Source organism: Trichechus manatus, unplaced genomic scaffold (genome assembly GCF_000243295.1).
Source record: "Trichechus manatus latirostris isolate Lorelei unplaced genomic scaffold, TriManLat1.0 scaffold00013, whole genome shotgun sequence".
In the NCBI taxonomy this organism is placed as follows: domain Eukaryota; kingdom Metazoa; phylum Chordata; class Mammalia; order Sirenia; family Trichechidae; genus Trichechus; species Trichechus manatus.
The window spans coordinates 2,053,669-2,080,137 of NW_004443949.1; the positions used below are offsets into that span (position 1 = coordinate 2,053,669).

Sequence of the window (26,469 nt, forward strand, 5' to 3'; positions counted from 1 at the left end):
TACCCAGGAAATGTCAATCAACCTGGACAAAAGTAACAAACTCTCTGGGGTAGAAAACTAGAGCAAAGGTAAATCCTCAGGGTTTAGCGGAAAAATTCTCTCATGCTATTTTTCCAAAGAACCAAGGCAAAAGGGTACGTAAAGAAACGCGTATTATTGCAACTGACATAATAAAGTAGTTCATAGTATTTCCTCGTTTGTCCATTTAATGACTATATGATCTATAGTGAAATTCTCACTTATTCTTGACATTATTTATGTTTCTCTCTTTCTGCTTTTCTCTCTCAGTCAATTTAGCTCTAGGTTTATAAATTTTGTTGATCTTTTCAGTGAACCAAGTTTGGGCTTTGCTGTTTTCCACTATAATTTGTCAGTTTTTCCACTTTATTGATTTCTATTTTTATATTTGTTATTTCTTTTGTTTTTTGACTTATGTTGTTTTAATTTGCCCTTCTTTCTTTAGCTTCTTAAGATTGAATATTAGACCATAGATTTTTATGTGCCTTTTCTATTGTAGGCATTTAAAGCTACAAATTTCCCTTTAAGTCTTGTTTAGCTGCATCCATAAGTTTTGATATGTTGTGTTTTCAATATCATTCAGTTCAGATTCAAAGATGGGGTTGACTTCGTGATGTCATCTTTTAGTGATGTCATCTTTTAGTGATGTCATCTTTTAGTGATGTGTTACTTAGGGCTGTGTCACTTCATCTCCAAAAATTTGGGGATTTTCTTAATATCTTATTGCCATTGATTCCTAATTAATCTGGCTGTATTCAGAGAAAATGTTCTGTAAGTATCTGATCTTTTGAAATTTAATGAGCCACCCCCCTCCCCCCACCTTTTTTTCTTAATTGTCCAGCATTCTACCTTGGTAAAAGATCCACTGTGTACTTGTAAAACATGTACATTCTGTAGTTGTGGGGTATAACGTTCTAAAAGTGACAGGTAAAGTTGGTTAATAATGTTCATATGTTCAATACCTTGATTGGATTTTTTGTGTAGTTGTTCTGTCAATTACTGAGAGAGGGGTATTAAAATCTTTAACTATGACTGTGAATTTATCTTTTTTACCTCTTAGTTCTGTCAATATTTGGTTTATTTCTTTTGAAGATGTTATTAGGTAGATGTGTGTGTATATGGATAATTGCTATGTCTTCTTGGTAAATTGACCTTTTATCAATATGAAGTGTCCCTCTTTATCCCTGATAACAATTTTTGTCTTAAATTCTATTATTTAGCCACACTAGCTACTTTATACTTAGGCTCTTACATGCTCTTTTCCTATACTTTAGTTTCAGTCTGTCTCTTTGTATTTAAAGTACTTCTTGTAAGCAACGTTTAGTTGGTTCTTGCTTTTTTAATTTTATCTGACAATCTCTTCTTTTTCTTAGTATGTTTAATCCATATACATTTAATGTAATTATTGATATGGTTGGGTTTAAATCTACCATGTTGGTAGATTTCCATTTGTCCTTTGTTCTCTTTCCTTTCCTTCCTTCTTCAGGGTGAATAGAATATTTTTTAAAATATTATTTTATCTTTTCTATTCCATTTTGAACTATCACTTTTTGTGTTATTTTTCATGGTTACTATAGTGTTTACAATATGTATTTTTAACTTATCATATCCTTCTTTCAAATAATATCTTAATCAAATTCACAATGAGGAACATTATCACTTTATAAGGTCATTTCCTCTTTCCTGTGTACTCGTGTTTTCATATTGTTTCCTCATACATATGCCATAAACCCCGCAATATAGTTTGTTTTTCCTTTGAACATTGTCAATAGTCGTTTAAATAAATTTAAATATTTATATATATGTGTGCGTGGATACGTACTATAAAGATAATAAAATGATGTTTTTATTTTATCCATGTGTTTATATTTTCTGGTGGTCATAATTCCTTTTTGATGCCTGGACTTCCATCTAGTAACATTGCCTTTCATTCTGAAGAACTTCTTTTAGCATTTCTTGTTGATCTGCTGGAGACAAATTCTCTCAGCTTTTCTCTATCAGAACACGTCTTTATTTTGCCTCTGTATGTAAATGAACTTTTCAGTAGGTACAGAATTCTAGTTTGAAATTTTTTTATTTTAGTAGAAACGGTGTCACTCCGTTGTTTTCTCCCATTATTGTTTCTGTTGAGAAATCATCCATCATTTCTATCCTTGCTTCTCTTTACATTATGTGACTTTTTCCAGTGGCTGCATACAAGCTTGCTCCTTTGTCACTGGTTTTCAGCAGTCTTATTACATGTGTATAGTGTCCTACTTGGAGTTCACTGAGATTCTTTGATATGTGGGTTGATGTTTTTCTTTAGTTTGGGGAAATTACGAGCCTTTATCTCTTCTAATATTTCTTCTCCTCTCTCTCTCTCCCCTCCTTCCCTTTTGAGACTCCAATTACATACACATTAGACTCGTTTATATTGCGACACACTTCTTGGATATTTTCTTCAGTTTTTTCAGTCTTTCTATGTTTCATTTTGGATAGTTTCTGTTGATCAGGATCACTGATCCTTTCTCTTGTCTGCTGTAAGCCCTTTGAGTGAGTTCTTTATTTTTGATATCCTATGTGTTGTTTCTAGCCATTTCCATTTGGCTTATTTCTGTAGTTTCTACCTTTCATTTGTTTATTGGCCATTTGAATATTATGTTTTGTAAAGTACCTGTTTAAGTGTCTTGCCAGTTTTTCTGTTGGGTGCTCTGTTTTGCTCTTGTTTATTTGTGGGAGTTCTTTATATCTTCTGAATACAGTTTTTTTTTTTTAATCATATGTATATGTTTGAAGATACCTTCCCTCATTTTATGGATTGCGTTTTTACTCCCTTGATTCTGTGTTTTTATAAACACATTTATCAGTCTTTTCTTTGATGGTTAGTGCTTTTTTCAATCTCAGTTAAGAAATCTTTACCTATTCCAGAGTCGTGAAGTTTTTTGTTTTTTAATCTTCTAGGGACTTTATTGTTTTACTTTTCACATTTATGTTTATGATCCACTTGGCTTTGATTTTTCTGTTACGGTTTTAGATACTGAGTCCGAGATTTATTTTTTCCCATATGGATATCCAATTGAACCAGCACCATTTATTGAAAAACCTCTTCTTTACCTCACTGTGTCATAGTGTTGCCTTGGTCACAGATTAAATGACTATAGAGGTATAGATCTGATTTTGGATTCTCTTCTGTTCTCAAGATCATTTTGTCTATCGTTATGCCAGTATTATGCTCTTTAGATTACCGTAGCTATTCTGGAGTGAACTATGTCTCCCAAAAATATATATTGGAGTCCTGGCCCCTAGACCTGTGGATGTGACCCTGTTTGGAAATAGAATTTTCTTTGTTATGTTAATTAAGTCATGCCAGAGTACAATGGATCCCAAACCTAATTACCTCTGACTCATCAAAAGAGCAGAATAGACACAGAGACACATAAAGGAGGAAGACAGATGCAATGTGAGGACCTGTCTATAAGCAAAAGAATACGAAGCATTGCCGGCAGCTATTAGAAGCTGAAACAGACAAGGAGGGACCTCCCCGTAGAGCATCCCCTGAATTCAGACATCTGTATTTCTGTTCTTTAAAGTCACCCAATCGTGGTATTTCTGTTACAGCAGTGTGAGGTAACTAAGCTGGTAGCTGTGTGATAAGTCTTAGTATCTGGTGGTGTTTTAAGTCCTTCAACTTTATTCTTTTTCAAAACTGTCTTGGCCCTTTATATTTTCATATAAATTTTACTTATCAATTTCTTCAAAAATACTTACTGGCATTTGTGTTGATATCACATTAAATTTATGGCAAGCGTTTGAATCCATAAACATGCTTTATTCTTTTATTTTTTTTAGGTCTTCTTTTTAAATCCTCTCAGTAATATTTTATAGTTTTCAATGTAGACGTCTGGCATAGATGAAAACAAACAAAAAAATTCCAATTCATAGCGTCCTTATAGGACAGAGTAGAACTGCCCTATAGGGTTTCCAAGGAGCGGCTGGTAGATTTGAACTGCCAACTTTTTGGTTATCAGCCGAACTCTTAACCACTGTGCCACCAGGGCAATGCTGTTGTAAATAGCATCTTTTAAGTTTTTTCACTTTCTAATTGTTTGTTGGAGCCCTGGTGACGCAGTGGTTAAGAGCTTGGCTGCTAACCAAAAGGTTGGCATTTTGAATCCAAGAGCCACTCCTTAGAAACCCAATGGGGCAGTTCTACTCTGTCCTCTAGGGTTGCTGTGAGTCAGAATTGATTCAACGGCAACAAGTTTTGTTTTTTTTAAATTGTTTGTTGCTAGTATATAGAAATATAATTGATTTTTTTATATATTGACCTTGTGTAGGATCCTTACTAAAATTACTTATTCTAATAGTTAAGCTATATAGATTCCTTTAGATTTTCTGCATACACAAACATGATACCTATAAATAATTATGGTTTTATTTTTTCATTTTCATTACTTATACCTTTAATTTTTCTTGCTTTATTGCACTGACTAGGACTTCCAGTATATTTTTGAATAGAAATAGGGATAGCAGGCTTCCTGTCCTTTCCAAGTCCCAAAGGGAAAACTTCCAATATTCCAGCATTAAATATTGTATTTACAGTAGGTTTTTTTTTTTTTTTTTGGTAGATGCCCTTTATCAGATTAAGAAGACATCTTTGTAATCCTCGTTTCCTAAGGGGATTTTTTAAAATCATTGATGATTGTTGCATTTTAGCAAATGTTTTTTCTGCAACTATTGAGATGGTCATCTGGTTCTTCTCCTTTAGTCTGTCGGTATGGTAAATACAATGATTGATTAATTGTCAAATATTAAAATGACTTTGAATTCCTGGAATGAACACAATTTGATTATGAAGTTTTATACTTTTATATGTTGTTAGATTCAGTTACTTTTATCTTCTTTAGGAATTTTGTGTATATGCTCGTGAAACAGGTTGATTTGTAATTTTCCTTTCTTTTAATATCTTTTTCTGGTTTTTGTATCAAGATAAGTGATGGTGCAGGACCAGGCAGTGTTTCATTTTTTTGTACATAGGGTCACTATGAGTCGGAATTGACTCGATAGCACCTAACAACATATCAAGATAATGCCGAACTCAATTCCCTGGAACAATGTGGTAAAACTTTTTGATAAAATTTACTTGTAAAATCATCTGGGCCTGAAGTTTTTGTGTGAAAAGTTTTTAAATTGTGGATTTAAATTCTTAAATTGTATAAAATTATTCATATTTTCTGTTTCTTCTTATGTCAGTTTAAGTAAATTATTTTTTTCAATAAGTTTATTTTTGCATCAAATTTTTTAAATTAATGGCGCAAAGTTTGTTATATCCTTTTTTAAATGGCTATAGGATTTCTTGTTCCCTCTCTTAATTCCTGATAATGGTAATTTTTTCTCTTTTTCTTGGTCAGTGTTGATAGGAGCTTATTAATTTTATTAGTGTTTTCAAAGAACCAAGCTTTGGATTTGTTGCTTTACTCCTTGGAAGTTAGTTTTTTACTTCATTAATTTCTGCTTTTATCTTATTTCCATTCTTCTATATACGTTAGTTTAATAAGCCATTCTTTTACTATCTTCTCAAGATGGATATTCATTAATTTTTAGCTATTCTTTAAAGATTGTGTGTGTGTGTGTGTGTGTGTGTGTGTGTGTGTGTGTTTAAAGCTATAAATTTACCTCTAAGCACAGCTTTAGTTGTAGCCTTCACCTTTCAATATGATTAATTTTCATTTTTCTTTTATTTCACAATACTTTCTAATTCCATTATCATTTCTTCTTTGAGCCATGTGTTATTTAGAAGTATCCTGTTTGACTCCCAAACATTTAGTGATTTCCTAGTTATGTTTTTGTAATTGATTTCTTGTTAAGTCTACTTTGGTCAGAATTTACTGTGTATAATTTCTATCCTCTGAAATTTGTTAATATTTGCTTTATGACCTATTATAGGTACAGATGAAAAGAATCTATATTATGCAGGTGTTAGCTGCAATATTATTTCTTAATTAGGTCAAGATTGTTAATCATGTTTTTCAAATCTTCTACATCTCTGTTGATTTTTTTTTTATTTGCTTATGCTATCATTTATTGAGATTAGTGGGTTAAATTACGCCACAATGATTGTGGTCTTGTCTGTTTCTCTCGTAGTTCTGTCAGATTTTGCTGTATACGTTTTGAAGGTATGTTAGTAGGTGCGTATATACTTAGATTTTTTAAAATACTTTCCAAATAAATTGACCCTTTATCCTTATGAATTATTTTCGTTTATTTCTAGGAATTCTTCCTGCCATAAATTATATATAGATACTCCAGCTTTCTTTCGGTTAGAGTGTTCATGAAGTATCTTTTTTGCAGCCTTTTACTTCCAAGCTTTATATGTCATTATTTTAAAGATGTGTATTTTGAAAGTAGCATATAGCTAGGGGTCTAGGACTTGGAACATCATGGGAAAGGCCAGATACAACCATCAGAAACCCAACTTCTAGCCTTGAGCTTTAACATTAACATTGAAAAAAAAGTAGAAGCAAAGTTCTTGCTAAATGAGATATACTGAACACGAAGGAAGATACATGCCGTGTTTCCCATATGCCTTCTGTGTGGGCTGGTAAACAGATTGTAAACCAAACACCAGTCATTTGTTAGTGGAGTTAGCTGTGACTCAGGAATAAGGGCCAAGTGAATGAGGACGCAGGTCTGAGAGCTGGCATTGATGTGAAAAGATCCGGGGCAGCCAAATGAGGGACCAAAAGCTGATGAGTGTATCCCAAGGAAAGTACAAGTTTAGAAAAGCTTCACGTTAGAGTCTGTGTAGATGTTTCATATAAATAAGATGCACCAACATTCTGGTTTAACAGAGTGAGCTGAGTTGGATAAGGTCAAAGGAAATAAAGGTGATAAAGGAGGGATTTCCCAAAGTGAATCCTATAAAGATAATAGACATGGGAACCAGAGTTGACCTCTGAACTCTCTGAGACATGCAAGGTGCCGTATTAATATGTAATTTACACCACCGACTTGATGCTGGTGCTCAAAAGAAAGCATTTAGGAGGTTACGTTTTACAGCCATCCATATTTTTCCCTTTGCTTCTCTTCATCCTGTAGTTGAAGGGTAACATGTATGCTCTGGTAGAGATATTTTATCCCGTAATTACGTTTATAGAGTTTTGTGTGACCTGTTCAAAATCTTTGTGCCTCCATGATAATCGTATTTTAGCCAGCAGCACAAACTATATGATAGTCCTTTCATTTAGAGATAATTTTTTTTTATCTCATATGTTTCCAAAACAAATTTCACCTACACCCATATCAGTAAATAGCTTACTGATTAAAAAACAAACAAACAAACAAAAACCTAGGCATCAGTTTTTTTCCTTTCTAAATCAGAAGAAAATCTTGCCGTGTTTTCTTGCCAAGAAGTGAGTCTTGCTTTGTTTATTGCCCTTAAGTCATATCTTCTGCAAAATCAGTAGTTCAAGGCAATCTAGAAGATTTGTACTTATCACAATTTGGAACCGGATTGTGAAGAGTCTGACAGCAGAATTAAAAGCTTTCAAGCTGTTTTGAGATGTTAACAATTTTAATGATCCTGATTTTATTTTTAATACTGTAAACAAATAGTAAAAATACTGTCTTCTGATGGAGTGGCCCTAATGATTAAATACATATTTCATTTTGTGCCTAATAAAAGTATATAGAGAGAATTCAGATGAGCAATAGAGTGAGCCAGAAGTACGGGTGACGTACTTATTTGCATAAAATAAGAATACATTTTTACTTCTGTTTATGGGAAACATGCTCTTTGGCACAAGCATCCCAAAGACTAGCAGGAACAGAATCCCATGGAATTTAGTTTCAAGAACATTGTGGGTAGACACCTAGGAATTCCTACAGAAATGGAAGCTGTTTGGTAGTTCAGTGCCAAATGAGCAAACAGGTACTTGTATTTAAAACTGTACTTGTGAACAGAGTATGTTAAAATCTATAATGTTAAAATACAATATTAATTCTAGAGGGAGAGTCTTCCTGGGGAAAATGTTTACCTTTTTACCACTATTCAGATCCAGATGTTGAACCTGTGAAGTATTCAACCTGATTTTATATCCAGAAGTTTTATGTATTTATTACAGTTAAATTTGGCTCTTTTTTTTTTTTTTTTTTCTTCTTCTTCAAGGCATTTTAATTCTGGGCTTAGAACTCATTGTTCTTATGACAGTTTTTTTTCTTCTGATTTCAACAGTAGTTTAAGTCAAAATGTCAGTGTGTTCTATTGGCAAGCCTTTAATAGTATGCTTCTTATGCTCAACTCTGCTCTGTGAGCTAGGGGTCTAGGACTTGGAACGTCATGGGAAAGGACAGATACAACCATCAGAAACCCAACAAAATTTAGAAAATGCAGAGAAAGGGTAAATATATATAAAATAGGGGTGTATCTGTCAGAGCTCTCCAGAAAAGCAACACCAATAGGATGTATGTTTAGAGAGGGAGGGGGAGAGAGACAGGAGATACTTATTTTAAGCAATTGGCTCACATAATTCTGGAGTCTGGCAACTCCAGAATCCATGGGGCAGGCCAGGAGGCTGGATACTCAGGCAAGAGTTGATGTTGTAGTTTCAAATCTGACATTTGTAGGGCAGGGTGGAGACTCAGCCAGGATTTCTGTGTTAAAGTCTTGAGGTAGAATTCCTTCTTCTCTGGGGAACCTCGGTTTTTGCTCTTAAGGCCTGCAGCTGATTGAATGAGGCCCACCTATATTATCAAGGATAATCTCCTTAAAGTCCACTAACTGTAAATGTTGGAGCCTTGGTGGCGCAGTGGTTAAGAGCTATGACTGCTAACCAAAAAGTCGGCAGTTCGAATCCACCAGCCGCTCCTTGGAAACCCCATGAGGCAACTGTACTCTGTCCTGTAGAGCTACTGTGAGTCGAAATCAACTCGACGGCAATGGGTTTGGTTTGGACTGTAAATGTTAACCGCATCTACAAAATACCTTCACAGCAACATCTAGACTAGTGTTTGACCAATCAACTAGGCACCATACCATAACCAAATTGACACATAAAATTAACCATCATAGGGGGAATATTTCAGTATTAATTAATTATTTTTCAAATACAAATCTTATATGTATATGGAATGCAATGTCATAAAGAGGTTAAAAGAATAGGCTTGGGTTCAAAACTGACTCCGAATTAACATGACTTTGGGCAGGTTGCTTAACCTTTCTGAGCCTCAGTTTCCTCCTTTGTAAACAGAGATGACAGTACCTCCTACTTAGATTTGAGTTAAATGATGCATGTGAAATACTTGAGAAGCTGGACATGTGATATGCGTCCTAGAATGTTATCTATGATTGGTATTTGAGAGAATGGAAGCAATTGTACGTTTCTTTGGTTGTCATCTGGATGTAGAGGATTAGGGAATTTATTCAGTATTATGAGGAAATTTGTCATATGGACTAGTTATAAAGATCAGATCTAGGAGGAGCTAGGAGGACCACCTCATGAGTGTGAAAGAAAAGGCTTGGTTTCTCAGTAGCAGGATGGGATGCATCCAGTTAATCCAGTATCTGTAAGAAGGTGTTCAGCTGTAGGCTTGAAAGGAGAGAAGCTAGACAGCCCATTTTCCTCCACTGATGATTGGAATTTGCTCCTTCAGAATTCCATTCCTCTTCGCTCTGGTTTTTGTATTGGCACCACAGTAGATACTGGGAGAAACATTAAATGCATTTGGGTCATATTGTTCAGCTATAAAGAGAAATGAAGTCCTGATACACGCTATGAGATGGATGAACCTTGAAAACATTATGCAGAACGAAAGAAGTCAGATACAAAAAGCCAAATACCGTATGACCCCGGAACCCTGGTGGCACAGTGGTTAAGGGTTCAGCTGCTAACCAAAAGGTCGGCAGTTCAGATCCACCAGGCATTCCTTGGAAACCCTATGGGGTGGTTCTACTCTGTTCTGCAGGGTTGCTATGAGTCAAAATTGACTCTGTGGCAGCAGGTTTGGTTTTGGTTTTGGTTTGTATGACCCCAGTTAACTGAAATACTTAAAATAGGCAAATACATAGAGACAAAAGTTTATTAGTGGTTATGAGGGGCTGGGAAGAGAGGAAATGAGGAGTTGTCAAGGGGTGCTGAGTTACCTTTACCCAAAAAACCAAACCCCTTGCCATCGAGTCAAGTCGGACTCATAGCGACCCTATAGGATAGAGTAGAACTGCCCCATAGGGTTTCCAAGGCTATAAATCTTTACGGAAGCATACTGCCACATCTTTCTCCCATGGAGTGGCTGGTGGGTTTGAACTGCCGGCCTTTGGGTTAGCAGCCGAATGCTTAACCACTGTGCCACAAGGGCTTCTTAGTTTCTGTTTAAACCAAAAGAAAAAAAAACCAAACCCATTGCTGTCGAGTTGATTCTGACTCATAGCGACCCTATAGGACAGAGTAGAACTGCCCCACAGTGTTTCCAAGGAGCGGCTGGTGGATCTGCCGACCTTTTGGTGAGCAGCTGAGCTCTTAACCACTGGACCACCAGGGCTCCAGCTTCTGTTTAGGAGGATGAAAAACGTGTGAAAATGGATAGTGGTGCTGGTTGTACAGCGTAGTAAGTGTAGTTAATGTCAGTGAATTGTACACTTTAAAAACAGTGCAAATGGCAAATGGTTTGTCGTAGACATGTTGTTTTTAGTCGCCTCTGAGTCAATTCCGACTCATGGCAGCCCAGTATATGCAGAGTGACCTTTCAGAAGCAGATCACCAGGCCTGTCTTCCAAGGTGCCTCTGAGTGGTTTCGAACTGCCAACCTTTCGGCTGGTAGTAGAGCAATTAACCGTTTGTACCACCCAGTGACTCCATATCCACATAGATATTTTACTACTCACACAAAAATGTTAACACCAAAACAACTTCCACCTTAAAAAGTATATAGATCATGTTTTTTTAAAAAGCACGTATCTAGATAATACCACTTGATTCACAGGGGCTTCTGACTATGCTGTCGCAGGTCACGATGGCTTTCCTGCACGCTCCTCGGGATTTAGCAGCTCACTGTGTCAGACCCTGCCAGCCTCGGTGGCACTTGGGTGCCCTGAGAACGAACTGCCCCTGACTTTCTCCATAACACACAGCACCTTCCCAGAGAACTTAGGACAGCCGCTTAACCTCCAGAGTCTCACTTTCCTAATCTGTAAATGGAAATGACAGTTCTTACTTTTCTCGTTCACGATGTGGCTGTGAGGATCCTCTGTGAAAACTGATTTGGAAGAGCTCTGAAATGATAAGGGATGTCTCTGTAAGGTATTACTCGGCTAATCCTTCCCTCGGAGCCGTGCCTGGGAACGCTGCAGTGGGTGGCCCGGCACCGTGCCGGTGAGCCGAGGATGCAGGGGCTGATGCTGTGAGCACCCACGCAGTCAGTGTGAATGCAGGCAAGCAAGTTAACCTGGCTGCCCAGCTCCCCCTTGGTCAAAATTGCTATCTGCTGTGATTAATATGTGCAATTATTATTCATGCCACTCTTTCGATTGCTCTGTTAAACCAGCCTGTGAAATTCAGCCAAAAGTCCTTTCTTCTTGTTAGCTGCCATCCAGGTGGTCCTGACTCAAGGGGATCACAGGCACAACGGAATGAAGTGCTGCCCCTCCTGCGCCATCCCCGTGAGTGGCTGCAGATCGGACTGTTGTGCTCCATAGGGTTTTCCCTGGCTGATTTTCAGAAGTAGCTCACCAGGCCTTTCTTCCTAGTTCATCTTAGTCTAGAAGCTCTGCTGAAACCTGTTCGGCATCACAGCAACACACAAGCCTCCACTAAGAGACGGGTGGTGGCTGCACGTAAGGTGCGTTGCCTGGAACTCGAACGCTTGCCTCCCACAAGAAAGGCGAGAACTCTGCCATTGAACCACTAATTCCTAAGTCCCTTTTTTATAAAAAGAAAATAAACCCGTTGCAGTCGAGTTGATTTCAGCTCACCACCACCCTGTAGGACAGAGTAGATCTGCCCCATAGAGTTTTCAAGGCTGTAATCTTTACAGAAGCAGACTGCCACATCTTTCTCCCACAGAGTGGCTGGTGGGTTCCCACTGCCAACCTTTCGGTTAATAGCCGAGCACTTTCACCACTGTGCCACCAGGGCTCCTAGTCTCTTCTTAGAACCCTTTAAACGGTTTCAATGTATTCCTCCCTATATTTCCATAGCATTCTCTGCCTTGTGCTTAGAAGTCATGCTTGTCTGTCTTCGATTGTAAACTTCAGGCGTCTAGGACGGTGCCATATTAACCTGTGTGTCTCATCAGTCACCCTACCCACGAAGCTAGCACTGCGTTTTCATAGCTGGTAGACACTTAAGTGCATTCATATTACCTGAAGTCATAGACCCCGGTAGAGCATACTTTTATTTTTTCCCATACAAAAATTATACATACATTGTTATGTGACTCAAATTGCTCTCCCCATACTGTGACAGCACACTCCTCCTTTCCACCCCTGATTCCCCATGTCCGTTCAACCAGCTCCTAACCCTCTCTGTCTTCCCATCTCACCTCTGGACAGAAGCTACCCGTTTAGTCTCTTGTACCTACTTGAGCTAAGAGGCACACTCCTCACGAGTATCACTTTATATCCTACAGTCCAGTCCAATCCCTGTCTGACGAGTTGGCCTCGGAAATTGTTTTAGTCCTGGCTGATAGAGAATCCAGGGGCCATGCTTTCCAGGGTACCTCCTGTCTTAGACCATTGAGTCTGGTCTTCTTACTAGAATTTGAGTTCTGCACCCCACCTTTCTCCTGCTCCATCCGGGACTCTCTGTTGTGTTCCCTGTCAGGGCGGTCATTGGTGGTAGCCGGACACTGTCTAGTTCTTCTGGTCTCAGCCTGATGAAGTCTCTGGTTTATGTGGCCCTTTCTGTTTCTTGGGCTAGTACTTTCCTTGTATCTTTGGTGTTCTTCATTCTCCTTTACTCCAGGTGGTTGGGACCAATGGATGCATCTTAGATGGCCGCTTGCAAACTTTTAAGACCCCAGATGCCACTCACCAAAGTAGGATGCAGAACATTTTCTTAATAAGCTTTGTTATGCCAATTGACCTAGATGTCCCCTGAAAGCATGGTCCCCAGACCCCTACCCCTGCTGCTGTATTCCTCAAAGTGTTTGATTGTATTCAGGAAACTTCTTAGCTTTGGTTTAGTCCAGTTGAGCTGACTTCCCCTGTAGTGTGTGCTGTCCTTGCCTTCACCTAAGATAATTCTTATCTACTATCTAGTTAGTAAATAACCCTCCCCCTCCCTCCCCACCCTTGTAACCATCAAAGAATATTTTCTTCTGTGTTTAAACCTTTTCTTGAGTTCTTATAATAGTGGTCTTATACAATATTTGTCCTTCTGTGACTGACTAGATTCACTCAGTATGGTGACCTCTAGCTTCCTCCGTGTTACATTTCACTGCTTCATCGTTGTTCTTTATCGTTGCATAGTATTCCATTGTGTGGCTATACCATAATTTGTTTATCCATTTGTCCGTTGATGGGCACCTAGGTTGTTTCTATATTTTTGCTATTGTGAACAGTGCCGCAATGAACATGGGTGTGCATATATCTATTGGTGTGACAGCTCTTATTTCTCTAGGATATATTCCAAGGGGTGGGATAGCTGGATCGTATGGTACTTCTATTTCTAGCTTTTTAAAGAAGTGCGAAATGGATTTCCAAAGTGGTTGTACCATTTTACATTCCCACCAACAGTGTGTAAGTGTTTCCAGTCTCTCCACAACCTCCCCAGCATTTATTATTTTGTGTTTTTTGGATTAATGCTAGCCTTGTTGGGGTGAGATGATAAGATATAGCATACTTTCTTGATAAAGATTAATACTTACATCAGCATCATCCAGTGACTTGGATTGCTCTTCTGGCTGCTGTCTTATTATACCAAGTGAGTTTTCAGTTGGGAGCATGTTCAGAATTGTGAAAGCTAACACTTAACTTCCTTCCGTTAAGAGTCTTTAACATTGTAACGCTGTTTGTGAGCACAGGCCAACCTGACTTCAGATTCTAGTTCCACCGCTCTCTGCCTCTGAACCTCTGGACAAGTTATTTAACTTCTCTGACGTCCATTTTCTTCATTTGTAAAATTAGGCTAATACTTGCCTTCCTGAGTGGGGTGAGGATTAAGTATGTGGAGTAAACACCTGATCAGTCGCATCTGCCATTGCTATTATCATCAAACTGTTAAATAGAGCATTTTAAATACTTATCCTAATGATGGAAAACTGAATGTGCATTTCGATGATAAAATTAGAAACTTTTAGGCAATATAAGTTGTTTTCTCATTATCAGAACTCTTCCTCAGATTTCTAAGAAATATCAAGAAATTTATCACATTTCTTTTTTCCGTTTATTGGGCATGTAGATGAAGTATGAAATTCGTTAAGTAAGGGTGTCCTAGAGGGAAAATTAAAGACAAATTAAGAGGTTCAAATAAGTTATAAATTTTTCCTTAATGAAAAGTTGGCTGTATATTGGAGACAAGCTTAAGTATCATAGTGGCTAACAGTGTGGGCCCCTCAGCTCCATGATTTATGCTGTGTAGCCTTGAACAAGTTACTTTTCCTCTCCCTGGACCTTGATGTTCCTCATCTGTAAGATGGGATGGTAATACTACCACTTCCTAGGGCTACTGTTGTTAGTTGTCATCAAATCATGGAGACCCCATGTGTGTCCAAGTAGAACTGTGCTCCATACGGTTTTCAAGGCTGTGACCTTTCGGAAACAGATCACCAGGCCTGTCTTCCGAGGCACCTCTGGGTGGCACCCAGATGAGGATTAAATTAGTTAATACACGTGACATATTTAGTATGTGGCCAGGTACACAATCAAACAACAAAAAAAAAAAACCCAAAAACAAAAGCAAACCTGTTGCCGCCGAGTTGATCCCAACTCATAGTTACCCTCTAGGACAGAGTAGAGCTGCCCTCCTAGAGTTTCCAAGGAGTGGCTGGTGGATTTGAATTGCTGATCTTTTGGTTAGCAGCTGTAGTTCTTAACCACTGCGCCACCTGCACGCCAGCCCTCCGTAAATGTTACCTATGGGCAGAAAACCAAGAAAGAGGAATCTTCACTTCCAAAGGTAAAGATTAAATTTTTGTTCTTCCTTTTTTGAGCACAAATTTGCAATTAACCACTTCTTTATCCCACGGTTAACTAAGCCTTCGGGATTCCTCATCTATAATGTCTGCCCCCTGAATTCCCTGGTAAAGCTGTGAAGTCATGATAGTTTGGGATTCAAGTGTCCCACCCTCTCTAAGTCTCAGTTTTCTTGTCTATAAAACGGGGAATCATAGTACCTGCTTCTAGGGCAACTGACTATCAAAAGAGCTAATAACCTAGAACACTCTTGTTGTCGTGTTGGGCACATAATAAGTAAACAATAAATATCATCATCAGAGCCATCCTTCATTTTGTTAGTTTTTGCACGGAAAAGCATCCCCTGCTCTTCCAACAAATCTTTTGGGAAAAGGAGTTTATTCCTAAAGAAACGACATATTAAAATGTATTTTTGCAAAGAATTCTTGATAAGGAGACCTTTGTATCTATTTTTGTAATTTCAGACATTTCTACAAGTGGTTGGTGTGGTAGCTGTGGCGGTTGCAGTGATTCCTTGGATTGCAATACCCTTGATTCCTCTTGCCATCATTTTCTTCATCCTTCGACAATATTTCTTAGAAACATCGAGAGATGTCAAACGCCTGGAATCTACAAGTGAGTATTAAGGCTCTTGGTTGGCACAGCCTTGCTGGCTTCCATTTATGCCATTATTAAGGAGACCCCTGGAATTCGGGAGACTCCATCTTCCAGAATTTCTCACTGAGTGAATATTTGGCCCTTGAACATTATGTCCACCGTGAATCGATGTGGACCTCAGGGCAAACGGAGCTTGTGGTATGGCAGACACAGTACTGCGATGTAGCGTGAGGCACGAGTGAAGGACGTAAATGGAATAACGTTCCACTGGAGTGTGAGCACCATGAAGACGGGTCATCTCTGTCCTTTTCACGACACATTTCTGTACACAGAGAAGGTGCTCTTGGTCAATATTTCTCAAAGAAGTGAGTATTAGCTCATGTGAGAGCTGACACAGAAGAAAAGTAGGGAATGTGTTGCGAATGGCAAGGAGAGGATTAAGGAAAATAAAGGAGGTGTCAAAAATTAACAGCCGTGTGTCAGAAGTGATACGTCTTAGAACCATATTACTTTCCCAGACTCAGGGCAAATAGCTAATAAGTTGCAGTTGCTAAGTGTTTTGAGGAGATAAAGCATTGTTGTGTTCAGTCTTGCCCTTTATCATCACCAGCATTTGGGTATAACGCCACACTGTTTGTTCTTTTCAGGCTGTTCGTGTAAGAAACGCAAAACCCACTGCCGTCAAGTCAGTTCTGACTCATAGCAACTCTATAGGACAGGGTAGAACTGCCCCATAGGGTTTCCAAGGTTGTAAATTTGTACAGAAGCAGACTGCCACATCTTTCTCCCTCAGAGGGGCTAGTGGATTCCAACTGCCAACCTTTTGGTTCGCAGCTGAGTGCTTTAACCACTGCATCACCAGGGCTGCTTGGGGTTCATGTAAGAGGACCCTGGAAACAATGCCCTTGTCAGATGACAGGGAGAGGGGTCAGTTTATAATGCATTTGGTTGATTACTGTATTCAGCTTCCTAGTTTTGGAATAATGGGGAAAACATTTCATGATCACTCTATTCTACAGGTAATCACAGAGCTTATCTCATTATAAATGTACAGGCTAAATTTCATTCTTACTAAAAAGAAAGATCATGAGAAGAGTAGAATTGTTAAACAAAGGCAGAAGGGTGATAGCAAAAAAGTAAAGGAAGAAATATGCATCAGAAAACCTCAAGGATGAAAAATTTACTGCAAATGAACACCATCTTAGCTTTCTGGAAGCCAAGCCAAGAAGAGAAATATAGCTAGTTCCATGGTTCTAAGTATCTGTTAAGTGGAAAAATACAAGCTCATCAGGACAAAGATGTTTATTGTTGTGGTATATGTGTGCTTCTCTTAGCAGTGAACTCTTAAGGGGCATTTATTGTTAAGTGGACAACAGCTTAATAAAAGCTGTTATCAACAGAACCAGCTAAACCTCTGTGATGTCTAGTTCTGTGAATGTGTTTCAATGGGGAGGAATCTCAGTACTGGTATGACTTGTTAGAATGATAGAGCTCTAAGGAGGCAGAGGAGTAAATGGTTAGCATTTACTGAGAGTCTTCCCATCGTGTATATCACTGGCCCCGACCAGTCTTTTGTGTAGATAACAAGGCTTCAGACATTTTATGATTTGAGGACACTCAAGAAATGCAGTTATTCAACAGTCTTATTGCAAAGGAGGTTTCAGGTATATTCGATAAAAGATTGTTCCAGAAGGGGCACCTTGACTTGGACTTTTGTCTGGGGCAAGGATTGCTTCCTGTCCATATGAAAGAGCAGAGAAGAAGACTGCCTGTGGTTTTCTTAAGAAGCAATGAAAGATCTTCCCAGTGCTTACATAGCACTCCCTTGAAGCCCAGAACATTCCATAAAGCATGAGAAAATTTTGACCTGGAGATTCTGAGAACTTTGGCATAGCTCCTGTAGAATATTTGGGCTTTCCTGAACTCTGGTTGACTGCGACAATGAATTAAATACAGATAGTCCCTCCCCGCTGCCCCAGATAACCCAATGTGGTGGCAAGTTGATTAGAAATGTTTACTGTTCCTCATTTGGGTCATGGGTCTGTACCAACAATGACAATTCCACTGTTTTCTCTAAGCATTAATTGACAGATGTGTTTCTTGTGGTCACTGCTGGAATACCCACAAAAAGAAGGGGCCTCGTTACTGCTTAAGGAAGATATAAGACTATTTTATCCTTGTGCTTTGAAGGATTACTAAAGTCCTGAGGTTGGTTTTCAGATCATGCTGCCTGGCTTCCTCTGGAACCTTAGGCTGACATTTAAGCCATCTTTCAGCAAACCTGCAGTTCGCCGTGGTGGTTTTTCATTTATGCGAAAGCAAGTGTAGCAATGGTCAGTCGTAGAGAAGGGCATAAAACTAGGATGGAATTTAGTTGCATTTCACCAGCCAACTCTATTCAGTTGGCAAGGCCTGGGTTATGAAGCCATGTCCAAATTCTGTCTCTAAGTGTGCAGCGATCAGTTGGTAATGTCTGCCATGGGCATGGGATAAACCTGTTGCCATCGAGTCGATTCTGACTCACAAAGACCCTGTAGGACAGAGCAGAGCTGCCTACCCTTTGGATAGCAGCTGTAGCGCTTAACCACTATGCCACCAGGGTTTCCGGGCATTGGATAAGGGTGTGTTAACACAAGTGCTCCATGTTTTCAGACCATAGATCTTAAAGTCTGCTCTTGTGAAGAGTTCTTGTGCCAGATTCTCAGGGACTTCGTTCAACTTAAGGTACTTAATAAGATGTGCAGTAATGGATAAGGCTATTGGATATTAGCTAAGTGAGATTTTGGTGTTTTCTAAATACAGACTAGAAAATGTGGAGAAAGATGCATTCAGCCACACGTAGGAATGTTTGACCCCTAATTATTCTCCCTCTGAGGCGCCGTGGCTATGGCTAAAACCACAGAACTGGGAATAAGATGGAGTTGGGTCTGACGCCCTGCTCTCCTACTTACTTGGGTTAACTTAACCCTGACAGTGCTTGTAATCCCTCAAGTCTATTTTCCTCTCTGTCAAGGATATAAAAACACTTGTCCTGTGGGGTTCTTCTAAGGATTGCTTGAGTTGATACTTGTAGTTTCCTGGCCACTACCAAAAGTGCTAGATCCTGAACGTGAGGGAATAAAAAACATAATAATAATGAAAATATCTCACATAGCGTTAACACCTGCAGCAAGGCTGCCAGATCAGAGTCCATGTGTGCAGTTCCCTGTCCTGCCCTTCCCACAGACGAGCAGTCATCCTGGGGTATGTCCTAAAGGGCTCCAGGACTGTGAAAACGCCGCCGTCTATGCTGGGAAATGTTGGCTTACATTTGTCTGTAACTGCTGACTAATGTCACCAGTGTTACACAGGACTACTTCAGGACAGAGGGCAGCGATGGTTCAGTGGTAGAATTTTCGCCTTCCATGCAGGAGACATGGGTTTGATTCCCAGCCGGTGCACCTTGTGTGCGGCCACCACCCATCTGTCGTTGGAGGCTTGTGTGTTGCTATGATGTCGAACAGGTTTCAGTGGAACATCCAGCCTAAGACAGATTAGGAAGAAAGGCTTGGCAGTCAACTTCTGTAAATCAACCAATAAAAACCGTATGGATCACAATGGTCTGATCCCTGACCGTGGGGCTGGTGCGGGGCCAGGCAGCATTTCATTCCATTGTGTATGGGGTCACCATGAGTTGGAGGCGGACCCTATAACAGCTAACAACAACCACACCCACATTTTAGGATAGCCAACTGAGTCTTTGTATGGGAAAGATTGTGACGTTGGGTAAGTTAATACTGGAGTCTTGGCACCTCCCTCTCCTGCACTGGTTAGTTTTCTTTGTGGACCCTCACGTTCACCGACACGAGCATCCCACTCAGCCTTAAGTGGGGTGTGAAAGAAATAGGAGATTTTTTCAGATGATTCCTGCTGTACCTCTGTACTTGTTGACTATGCGGTAAAGTAGCTGACTTGGTCTTTGGGTTCGAGGCTGGCTGATGACCTGATTTCTCAAATGGTAGTTGTCCATTGTTCTCCAGTCTATTTCCTAAGACCCTGCTGGAGACCATCAACTGCTGCATTGGTCTCTTAACAAGGGAAGCAAGTGAGGGTGACCAAGCCGAAGAATTTCATGCAAGGGCTCTCCCTGGGTGAACTGCCACATCCACTTCCTGCTTGTTAGTATCGTTTATGCTGAAACGGTGTGTTGTCCCCGCACTGCCTTGCTCTGGAAAGGAGAGCATGTCCTTGTGACTTTTCTGAACTGTCTGGAGCAGGACTCTTAGCATGGTCTCAGTGGGGGCCTGGAGTTCTCCTGTGAGCTCCCCGTTCACCGGTTGGCTGAGTCCTGGGGGCAGGTCGAGACCTCTGCTGAGGTATACAGTAAAGGCCTGCGCCAGGCTTCCAGCCTTTCTTATTTGGAGCAAGCAATCAGGCCTCCTGTGTTTGTATTACCCTCTTAAAAGTGCAGAGTTAAAGGGAGCTAAAAATAAACAACAGAAGATTGCTCAATATAATGAAGAGAGACAACAGTGTAGATGCTGGAGTAACATCACAGACAGCGGGATGGGCAGCACCACCACAGAATCACTTCAGGCTTTTTGTCTGAATGAGATAGAAGGGAAATGGGAGAGCCTGTGCTGGTTGGCAAATTTGTTTCAGGGAAGGTTTTGCTCTGTAAAGTGGTGTCACAGGTGAGGGCTTCTAATGGTTGATGCCACCCATCAAATATCCTGGTCAGGAAAGAGCCTCAAGGCTGAGTGTACAGTCAGTCAGCATGCCCATGGTCCAGGCCGTCCTCCCCACAACCAGGGCCTCCCACCTTCTCTGAACCCCAGTGCCTCATACTTGAAGCCTGCGCCTTCCTTTCTTGGGGAGCTATGGACTGTCCCACATGTACAGTGCCCACTGCCCTAACCTCTCACACATGCATACCCCCTGAAGCCAGACTGAGGAGTCGGTCCCTGAGAGTAAGTTCGAGTTTTCTTTCTTGATTCTTGTTACCCTGTTATTTTATAAAGTACCTACGGTTTCTGATGGGATACTTTATCTTAAAACCAGTTGCTATTGAGTTGACTCTGAGTCAAGGCAACCCCTGTGTGTCAGAGTAGGGCTGTGCTTCATAGGATTTGCAGTGGCTGATTTTCAAAAGTAGATTGCCAGACCTTTCTTCCGAGGTGCATTGGAGTCGATACAAGCCCCCAACCTTTCAGTTAGTAGCTGAACACGTTAACCATTCGCACCACCCACCAAAACCAAACCCATTGCCGTTGAGTCGATTCTGACTTGTTAGGGACCTTATAGGACACCGTGGAACTTCCCTATAGGGTTTCCAAGGAACAGCTGGTGGATTTGAACTGCCAACCTTTTGGTTAGCAGCTGAGCTCTTAACCACTGAGCCACCACCAGGGACCACTAAATTATCTTAATTTCTCCCAAACACCCCATGTTGTACTAGCAGATCTCCCCTATGAGATACACAGGCAACAAAGGAATAAGATCAGTAATCCCTACTTATAAAGCACAGATTACTGTTCATTCCAGGGAAGAATGATAAAGATGGTGTACAAGGTCACGTGCTCACAACATGCCCCTGACAATAGATTTTACAGCCTCACCCATGGTGGAGGATCGTGGCTGCCCACTCATGCAGTCCACACTGCCCGGTGTATGGGAGCCTTGCCCTGGTCTTCATGGTGCAGTATGCTCTTAGAGAAGGGGGCAGAGAAGCAAATGGTCCATATGTGTCATCAGGCTCCAAACCAGAATGTATAACACGGAAGAGGATTAGCCTGTTTTAATTTTGCAAAGATGACGAAGTCATTAAAGCCACGGTTAGATTCTGAAAGGGTGGTGGCGATGTGACGTGCCACAGGGACCTCCAAACAACAGCATAAGTTCCCAGCAGGGCAGTATGAAAACACATACAGGGCTCCTGGAGCAGAAGTCAAGACTGTTCAAAGACATCTTGGCTGGAAAGGTTCTAGGGTCCCAAGGGCAATGCAGTACCTAGCCACATCCCATTACCCATTCCCGTTGAGTCGACTCCGACTCATAGCGACCCTATAGGGCAGATAGAACTGCCTCACAGGGTTTCTAAGGAGTGGCTGGTGGATTTGAACTGCCGACCTTTTGGTTAGCAGCCAGGCTCTTAACCACTGTGTCAGCGGGACTCCACCTAGGCACCCAGGGCCCCATAACAGACTCTCTTCGAGTGAGTAGACAGAGATTCCCCAGGACACAGGGAGTTAACAAAATGTCAGTTCAGCCTAATTATTGATCACGTATCATGTGTTAGACACGACTCAAGTTACTGGGATACAGTGATTTTATCCCTGCCCTCAAGAAAGTAATGGTATTTGATGGAAGGAGATTACATAAATGTTGTTTGTATTAATTGCCATCAAGTCATCTCCAACTCATGGCAAACCTGTGTAAAACAGAGCAAAACATGGCCCAGTCGCATGCCATCTTCATAGTCATTGGTGTGCTCAAGTCCGTTGATGTATTTTGAGTGTTTTCCAACGTAGGGGACTCATCTTGCAGCAATATATCAGACAATGTTCTGTTGTGATCCGTAAGGTTTCCACTGGCTAATTTTAAGAAGTACTTACAGGCCTCTCTTCCTAGTCTGTCTTAGTCTGGAAGCTTAGCTGAAATGTGTCCCCCATGGGTGACCCTGCTGGTATTTGAAATACCAGTGACATAGCTTTCAGCATCATAGCAACACACAAGGCACCACAGCATGACAGACTGACAGACAAGAGGTGGATTCACATAAATAACTAATTATATAGTTAAGTGTTATGAGTACTCCAACAGGGAATTACTTAAAAAAAAAAGCTAAGACAACACTTACTGGTCTGACAGAGACTGGAGGAACCCCTGAGGCTATGGCCCCCAGATACCCTGCTAACTCAGAGCTGTGAAACCACTCCAAAGTCCATCTTTCACTCAAAGATTAGACAGATCTGTAACACACATGGAGCCCTGGGGGCTCGACTGCTAAACAATAATCTACCAGCTGCTTCTTGGAAAACCTGTGGGGCAGTTCTACTCTGTCCTATAGGGTCGCTATGAGTCGAGGTTGACTTGACAGCAATGGGTTTGGTTTTTTTGGTTTTATAGTACAAACAGGAACACACATGAGGAGCATGCATCTTAGTTCAATCAAGTATATGAGACCAAATGGGCAACACTTGCCCAAAAGCAAAGACGAGAAGGCAGGAAGGGATGGGAAACCTGGACAAATGGACACAGGGAACCCCGGGGTATAAAGGGAAAGGGGGAGAGTGCTGACACATTGCAGAGATTGCAGCCAATGTCACAAAACAATGTGTGTATAAATTTTTGAAACAAAAACTATTTCGTGCTGTAAACTTTGACCTAAAGCACAATAAAAAGAAAGAAAAGCTACTCAAAGATTAGTGAACAATTATTTCTGCTTGGAGGGATGTCACAGAATAATAGCAAGGAGATCATGCTTGAATAGGACCTTGAATTTGAGTTAGCAAAGAAAGAATTGTAGCTAGATTTGATTTTGATCAAAGATAGGTTTAAACAGAGGCTGTTATTTCCAGGTCATTAAAGTGAAATTAGAGGGTCAGCGAAAATAGAGGAAGACCCTCAATGAGATGAGTTGATACAGTGGCTGCAGTGATGGACTCAAGCGTAATGATTGTGAGGATTGTGCCGGACCAAGCAGTGTTTCATTCGGTTGTTCATAGGGTCACTGTGAGCCGGAACCAACCCAACAGCACCTAACAACACAACACCAAAGTGAAGTGTGGTTTCGGCAGGAGTTTGAGGGTGGACGTGGGGCGTCTGCTCCGAAAGGGCTGTTGTTCGTTCTTGAAATGCTCCCCGAGCCATAAAGCTCAGAGCCCTGGAAGCCTTATTTGGTAGGATGTGAGACCACACAGCTGGTCTCCTTACATCTGGCCTCACCGAGCTGTCTCTGTTTTTTGTGTCTGTATTTGTGTTTCCCCAGCACGAAGTCCAGTGTTTTCCCACCTGTCATCTTCTCTTCAGGGACTGTGGACCATCCGGGCATACAAAGCCGAACAGAGATTTCAGGAACTCTTTGATGCCCACCAGGATCTGCATTCAGGTCTGTAAGTCTCTGGAAATGATTGCACAGGATGATGATATGCTGCCTTCTTAGGCGTGACCTCCCTCCTCAGGCGACCTTGTTGGCCTGCATTTCCCTCTCTGCCCCACATCCTTCACTTGGCACATCTTCCTCTCCCCTTTGGGTCTGGCTCCTGTTGGAATTCTGTCTGCACTTCCTTTGTTTCCCAATCCAACCACTGCTTTCCTTCCCCTGACGAGCTTATGCATTCCTTCTATCACTGTGCCCCATGGCTTTTTCTCCCTTTAGGGCAGAGGTCAGGAATCTCTTTTTTGTAAAGGGGCAGATAGTAAATATTTGAGGCATTGTAGGTGTGAGCAGGTACTGTCTCAGATGCAGCTGTTCGACTCTGCTGTTGCAGTGTGAAAGCAGGCATGGATAATATGTCAGCAAATGGGTGTGGTTGCGTTTCAGTAAAACAGGAGGTGGGCTGTTCTTGACCCATGGACCATAGTTTGCCAACTTTAGAGCATTCAGGGTGGCAGAAGTGACTGAGGAAATCAGTTTTCTGATTATCAGACTTGCCACCTGCTTGATGTATGAAATTCTCTGTGTCAGTGGAGTTTGTCCCTTTTAGGAATTTTAGAATTTCCTCTAAATCTACAAAGTCCTAGCCTGTTTTTCTAGTCTTTATTGTATTTTGAAGATAAAGTGGTACTTTGAAAACTGCGTGCAGATTTCATTTAGCAAGATGGTCTTTTAGATACAGGCTGGTAAGGAATAGTCACTATATTCGGGACCCTGTGGTAAGTATGGCAGGTTCTAGAAACAAAGGGGAAGCTGTGTTCTGTTACTGGATAACTGGGACCAGTCAGCCATGTGAGAGGGTGAGCTTCACCTGGAGGCCCAGCACTGCAAGAAATGCGTTAGGAGGCCATTTTTCCATGTTCTGTATTATAATCTGCATTTCTGTTCATAACCTCTGGGTTGAATATTTCAGTACACGTTTCCCACAAAGCCACTGTACTGTTTCATACAATACGTAGTATATATTGCCTCGTATCACTTAGCTTTCTGGAATCTTGAGGTTCCTTGGGTGTGCCACTCTGCACCAGCTGTTAAATTGCTGCCCTACTCTGTGTAAAAATCTTCCGCAACTCAGCTGTGCTAAATGCTCCTGTACGTGCAATGCAGTTGATATGGTCATTCTGCTCCTTCATTGTGCCTCTTAATGTTTCACACATCCAGAGGCTTGGTTCTTGTTTTTGACGACGTCCCGATGGTTCGCCGTGCGTCTGGATGCTATCTGTGCCATCTTTGTCATCAGCGTTGCCTTTGGGTCCCTGATTCTGGCAAAAAGTAAGTGCAGATATCAGTAACTATTGATGGCATGATTACAATTTATAGCCGTGTTTATAGTTATTAAACTCTTGCCACCTTGTCTGATATTATATACTGTTTGGTTCTAATGATAGTTCTGTTGAATTGCGTTGAAGCACTTACAGGGTGTCAGGTTGCGTGTGATTCAGCAGTGTGGCCCATTTAGAGGAGTCGTTTTGGTCTTGATGGGTTCCTTTTATCTGTCTTTGAATGGGTGGAGGCCTGCGTACACATAGCAAGCCGCCATTCTGAACATTCCTGATGGTGTCTGGTGGTTGTGGGGAGAAAGCCAGGTTTACTGTATTAAGCATTGTGTCCAGGGAGGGTTTCAACTTTGTCGTTGTTGTTAGGTGCCGTCGAGTTGGTTCCAACTCGTAGCGACCCTACGTACAACAGAATGAAACACTGCCTGGTCCTGTGCCATCCTCACAATCGTCGTTATGCTTGAGCCCATTGTTGCAGCCACTGTGTCAGTCCGTCTCGTTGAGCTCCTCTTATCTAATGTTGTAGTTTCCTGGAGCACTAGATTGAGAAAGATTCTCAGCAGGAAAGAGTGTTTCTGTCACTGCCACACGGGTACCGGATGAGCAAACAGTGGCATGCGTGGTATGAATTCACCATCCCTTATTATTCCACAGTAACAACACTGAAGTTCATTGTTTAACAATGGAAGAGTGAGGGTAGCAGTTTAGATTCAAGAGGATTGGCTAGTAGAACCCATTTCCTTGTTTTCAGTGGTTTCTGACTTGTGGTTGCATTGCACGTAGAAAATAGAATTATGTCATGGGCCTTGGAACCATAATGACAAATGTCTGAGTAATAACATTATTCTTCACATACATGATACCAGTTGCTGTCAAGTGAAAACTGACTCATGGTCACCCCAGGGGTATCAGAGTAGAACCGTGCTGCATAGGATTTTTAATGACTTATTTTTCACAAGTAGATCGCCAGGACTTTCTTTCGAGACACCTCTGGGTAGACTCGAACCTCCAACCTTTCAATTGTTTAGCAGCCAAGCATGTTATCTGTTTGCACCATGCAGGGACTCCACATAGATGATACTGTTTTTCAAATGTGTGTCAGTCCTGTTGGGATTAATAAATTCATAAATTTAACAGTCTTTCTGAATTCATAGTGGGTTGCTGTGAGTCAGAACTGACTCGACGGCAGCGGGTTTTGTTTTTTGGTTTTTACGCAGTGGTTACGAGCTAGGGCTGCTAACCAAAAGGTCTGCGCTTCGAATCCAGCAGCCACTCCTTGGAAACTCTATGGGACAGCTCGACCCTGTCCAGTTCAAATCCACCAGCTGCTCCTT

The 26,469-nt window shown here is 40.9% G+C and overlaps 1 protein-coding gene across 3 annotated transcripts in view; it reads left to right on the plus strand.

Annotated features, from left to right (window-relative positions):
* Positions 1–26,469, plus strand: part of ABCC4 (ATP binding cassette subfamily C member 4 (PEL blood group)) — a 343,233-nt gene that overhangs the window by 250,809 nt on the left and 65,955 nt on the right. For all 3 annotated transcript variants that reach the window (XM_023726694.1, XM_023726693.1, XM_004371394.2), the window contains 3 exons: positions 15,589–15,739; positions 23,691–23,810; positions 25,020–25,130. In XM_023726694.1, coding sequence (XP_023582462.1) covers positions 15,589–15,739; positions 23,691–23,810; positions 25,020–25,130 — 382 coding nt within the window. The remainder of the gene's footprint in view (positions 1–15,588; positions 15,740–23,690; positions 23,811–25,019; positions 25,131–26,469) is intronic.